Consider the following 5,000-nt stretch of genomic DNA (forward strand, 5'->3'; position numbering starts at 1 on the left):
AGGGAGAGAGGGAGAGAGAGAGAAAGGGGGGGAGAGAGAGAGAGGGGGAGAGAGAGAGAGAGAGAGAGAGAGAGAGAGAGAGGGAGAGAGAGGGAGGGAGAGAGAGGGGAGAGAGAAAGAGAGATGGGGAGGGAGAGAGAGAGGGGGAGAGAGAGAGAGGGGGAGGGAGAGAGAGAGAGAGAGAGAGAGAGAGAGAGGGAGAGAGAGGGAGGGAGAGAGAGAGAGACGGGGAGGGAGAGAGAGAGGGGGAGAGAGAGAGAGAGGGAGGGAGAGAGAGGGGGAGAGAGAGAGAGAGACGGGGAGGGAGAGAGAGAGAGGGGGGGAGGGAGAGAGAGAGAGAGGGGGGGAGGGAGGGATAGGGTGGTGACGGGAAGAGCTGGAGCACGCTAACAGGATCACATGTTGTGCAATCCATATTTCACACCTGTTGAACAGCAGCATGTTTTGAGCCTTAATTAGTGGCATGAATCACAGCCCCCGTCTGGCTGTCGGCGGGGGGAGGGGGGGGAGAAAAGACAGAGAGGATGGAAGAGATGAAGGATGAATCACAGGCACACAAAGAGGAAGTAGAGTTTGGGTGAGGCGAGAAGAGGCGGAGTGAATGATTGAGGTGAGTAAGTGAGTGAGAGCGAGAAGTAGCAAGTGACCGAATGAGTGAGTGAGAGGCTGTGAGCCATTATGCCGGGCGACAGAGAGAGGATACGCTGAGCGTCTCATTGACGTGGAGACAAGGGGGTGGGAGACACCAGAAGGGCTTGGTGGACACCACGTTCCCACACATGTTGAGACCACCTTTCAGCCTAAATTTTCTCTTCTTAAAACCAGAGTAAAACGCCACTGAAAGGCTCCACGAGAACCCCCCCGCCGACTGAACACACACATAATAACGCACAAACACACATTTTATAGCACGCATACACACACACACATACACACACACAATTGTGGGCAGACACACATAAACAAACACACGTAATGTAGGGCACATTTTAGTGCAATTTTAACTCGTAATGATACCCATGAGTGCAAACAGTTTCCCAGTCACATACACTTGCATAGTCACATGAAACACTGATACCAGTTTCTGCTAACCTAAACAAAACCTCAAAGCATGTTTCCCTCCATAGACCCCCCCCACGCACAACAAAAACACACAATCAAGGAAAACACACAGATTAGTGTCAGTGTTTATGATTGTGGAGCCGCCACATGTCTCTGTGTCGAAGGGATATTGTTGGGACTTAGTGTAGCACAGATGTACATTGTGTGGGTGTTTATGTGTGTGTGTGTGTGTGTGTGTGTGTGTGTGTGTGTGTGTGTGTGTGTGTGTGTGTGTGTGTGTGTGTGTGTGTGTGTGTGTGTGTGTGTGTGTGTGTGTGTGTGTTTGTGTGTGTGTTTGTGTGTGTGTTTGTGTGTGTGTGTTTGGCTGTGTGCGTGTGTTTGGATGTGTGTGATGGTGTTTGTGTGTGTGTGTGTGTGTGTGTGTGTGTGTGTGTGTGTGTGTGTGTGTGTGTGTGTGTGTGTGTGTGTGTGTGTGTGTGTGTGTGTGTGTGTGTGTGTGTGTGTGTGTGTGTGTTTGGGTGTGTGGGTTTAGGTGAGTGTGTGTTTGGGTGTGTGTGATTGTGTTTGGGTGTGTGTGTACTTGTGTGTGTGTGGGGGGAGGGGGTGTGTGTAATTAAAAAAGAAAAATGAAACGGAATAAGTATGAAGAACCAAAAAGAAAGAAAGCATAAAAATGTGCAAACTTGGCAAAGAGAAAACGTGTGCACGTACACACAAACATATGTAACATGAGTTTGTGTTGGCATGACGTGTGTGTGTGTGTGTGTGTGTGTGTGTGTGTGTGTGTGTGTGTGTGTGTGTGTGTGTGTGTGTGTGTGTGTGTGTGTGTGTGTGTGTGTGTGTGTGTGTGTGTGTGTGTGTGTGTGTGTGTGTGTTTTGTGCATGTGTAAGCCATTTGTCTGATTGTCTCTGGGTTTCTTAGTAATGAAGGTTTCATTTGAAGCCAGAGTAAACCGACAACCGTTAGAAATGTCTAAAATTAGGATTGAATCTGAGAATGCAGTCTCAGATGACACTGATCTGATTATATGTAAGCAGATGAGGCTATTGCCATAGTGACAAAAAAATAAACCAGGAAGAGTTTAGAATGGAGATGGTGTAAACACACTGTGAATGTCTCACCGGTGTGCTTTACATTGGGGAACAAGCTGTTGTCAAAGTCTCAACTTCCATTCAAATAATTGTATAAAAATAATCTGTCACCCTATTGCTATGAATACAAACACCCCAAACATTTCTTTATTATCAATTTGATATTGGGTTCTAAGTGTGATTATGGATATATATTAAGTATTTTTCTATTCTCCTTCTCAAAAGTCCACCACTCCCAGGCTGTCTTGCTATTGGCTGCAGCCATGGTGCTGGCCCATTCCCTTGAGGCATCATCCTACAATCTGGCCAATGAGAGAAGCTCGATCGAAAGAACCTACGAGCTCACCAAGTATCTGGAGCACCAGCTGAAGGAGATCAAAGACACCTACGTAAGAAACAGATAGACCATATTAATCCACCTCACCTACGTAAGAAACACAAACAACAACCATTCTGGATCACAGATCCTAGTGATAGACAACGTTACTCAAATGCAACCAGCATTAAATAAGAGCCTACTGCTGGGATAGATGCACTGTGTCATTTAAGGGTTTACATCCATGTGCTCAGTTACTGGCAGCATTCAAATTAACTTCCATTACATAATAAAGTGCTTACATTTACAGAAGCAGGGATGATATCATATCTTCTATATATCGTCTATCTATCGTAATTTAGACTAAAACTTGCACCATGAATTAAAACATGATTTCATATAGAGGAAATGTAACCTACCCCTCAGACCCGAAAGCCTCTAAAGCAGGTCTTTAAGGGCGTCTTTAACCGTCCTCTGACTGTTGGCCGGATGCATACTGGCCCATAAAGGTTTATACTGTGGTTTTACTGGGCCTTCTCTCATGTCAGCTCTCCTACCTGGGGCCCCCCTTCAACGAGAAGGACTTCTCCCCGCCGAGGCCCAACAGCACGGCCCTGTCCCTGCCCAGCGCCGCCACGCGGCTGGAGCTGTGGCGAGGCCTGGAGAACCGGGCACGGCTGGCCCAGAACCAGCGGGCGTACTCTGTGTTGCTGGCGGCGGTGCAGGAGCTGGCTCGCTCCACGCTCTGCCCTTACCTCCAGACCTCCCTGCTGCACTTCTGCACCGGGCTAGACGGCCTGCTGGTCTCCATCTCCGGCCTGATGAGCGGCCTGGGCCACGCCCCGCCCCCGCCTCCCGGCCTGGCTCTCGGGGGCGGGGCCCTGGTGGGCGAGGAGGTGGCGGCCGGCCCCCTCCGCAGGCCCGCCCCCCTCCTCATGAGTCAGCGGGGGGCGCTGGGCGCGGTGGCAGCCCGGGATGGCAGGGTCCCGTTCTGGGCGCTGGCCGAGGAGGACGAGGAGGGGGGAGGGGGGGAGGAAAGGGGGAGGAGGAGGGAGGCCATGGAGAGGAGGAGAGGCAAGGAGGGGAGGAGGCGCTCCGAGGGAAGGAGGAGCCACGGGTGGCGGGAGAGGACGGGCGGGGCGGAAAGAGGGAGGAGGGGCCGGCGAGGGAGGAGGGGGGCGGAGCCTGCTGAGCAGAACACAGAAGAGGAGGAGGAGGAGCAGGAGGACGAGGACTTGGAGGAGGAGCAGGAAGTGGAGGGAGGGCTGGAGCTGTGGGGCCAGCGGAGGAGGCTGCTCAGCGTGTTGGAGGAGCTGTGGGAGGAGACGCGGCTGCAGGGGGAACCCCAGCGTGGCCTGTCCCTCTGGGCAACAGCAGGCGGTGAGGCCCCCCGTCGGCCCCCGGGTCCCCGGACCAACAGCGACAACAACAACAACAACAACAACAACAACAACAATGACAACAACAACAACGACAACAGCAACAACAACAAAAACAACAACAACAACGATAAAAGCAAAAACAACAACGGCGGTGACAGCTACAACTACGACAGCTACGTTGACAACCAGTACAGCTACAACCTCAACTACCGGCCCGCCGACACGGTCAGGAGGGAGGACAGCCTGGAGCACAGCCTGGAGGACAGCCTGGAGGACAGCCTGGAGCACAGCCTGAAGGACAGCCTGGAGGACCACCTGGAGGACAGCCTGGAGAACAGCCTGGACCAACGCCTGGGGGACAGCCTGGAGGACAGCTCGGACACAGGTTACCTGCTGCTGCCTGATGGAGGCTCCTCCTCCTCCTCCTCCTTGCGACGCCACCCACGCTCCCTTCCTCCCCCCTCCCCCACCCTCCTCCCCCCCTCCCTCTCCGCACTCTCCTTCTTCTACCCCCTTGGGGAGGAGCCCGGGAGGGAGGGCCTCCTCGCGCTCCCCCCCCCACTCCCCATCTCCCTGCGCCGGGGCCCGGCCCTCCTCCCTGCTCCTCTCCCCCCGCTCCTCTCCTCCTCGCAGGGCGCCTCCTTCTCCCCCATGCTGGCGGTGCGGCCAGCGCTCAGCGACTTCGCCCGCAAGGTGGAAGGCTTCTGGATCCTCAGGGAGCTGCAGAGCTGGCTGTGGCGGTCGGCCAAGGACTTCAACCGGCTGAAGAAGAGACTACGGGGCTGAGAGGGGGGGGAGAAAGGGGGGGGGGGGGGGGAGAGAGAGGGAAAGAGAGAGCGAGAGAGAGGGAGCAAGAGAGAGAGAGGAGACACCAAGCCAGATAACAATGTACTGTTTGGTCTGGTTGAAAACGTACAAAAACTGTAAAATGTGTATATAAAAAAATATATATATTTCAAGACCTATAATTTACAAGATGTATTCTGTGCATCAGCATGCATGACAGTGTTGTAGACAGGCACAGAGTAAAGAAAAGTTTAAAATATATGCCAAAGACATGTGCAGACACACACACACAAACCCACACACACGCACACACAAACACACACATGCACGCACTCACACACACACAAACACTTTTAACACAT

General features: G+C 53.0%; 1 protein-coding gene across 1 annotated transcript in view; it reads left to right on the forward strand.

The window, feature by feature from the left end:
* clcf1 (cardiotrophin-like cytokine factor 1) overlaps window positions 1-4,638 on the forward strand; it is a 14,034-nt gene extending 9,396 nt beyond the window's left edge. Inside the window, exons 2-5 of the mRNA XM_056601146.1 lie at window positions 2,380-2,543; window positions 3,019-3,453; window positions 4,042-4,237; window positions 4,523-4,638. Coding sequence (XP_056457121.1) covers window positions 2,380-2,543; window positions 3,019-3,453; window positions 4,042-4,237; window positions 4,523-4,638 — 911 coding nt within the window. The remainder of the gene's footprint in view (window positions 1-2,379; window positions 2,544-3,018; window positions 3,454-4,041; window positions 4,238-4,522) is intronic.
* Window positions 4,639-5,000: the final 362 nt, after the last annotated feature.

The sequence above is a fragment of the Gadus chalcogrammus genome, chromosome 10, assembly GCF_026213295.1.
Source record: "Gadus chalcogrammus isolate NIFS_2021 chromosome 10, NIFS_Gcha_1.0, whole genome shotgun sequence".
NCBI lineage: Eukaryota > Metazoa > Chordata > Actinopteri > Gadiformes > Gadidae > Gadus > Gadus chalcogrammus.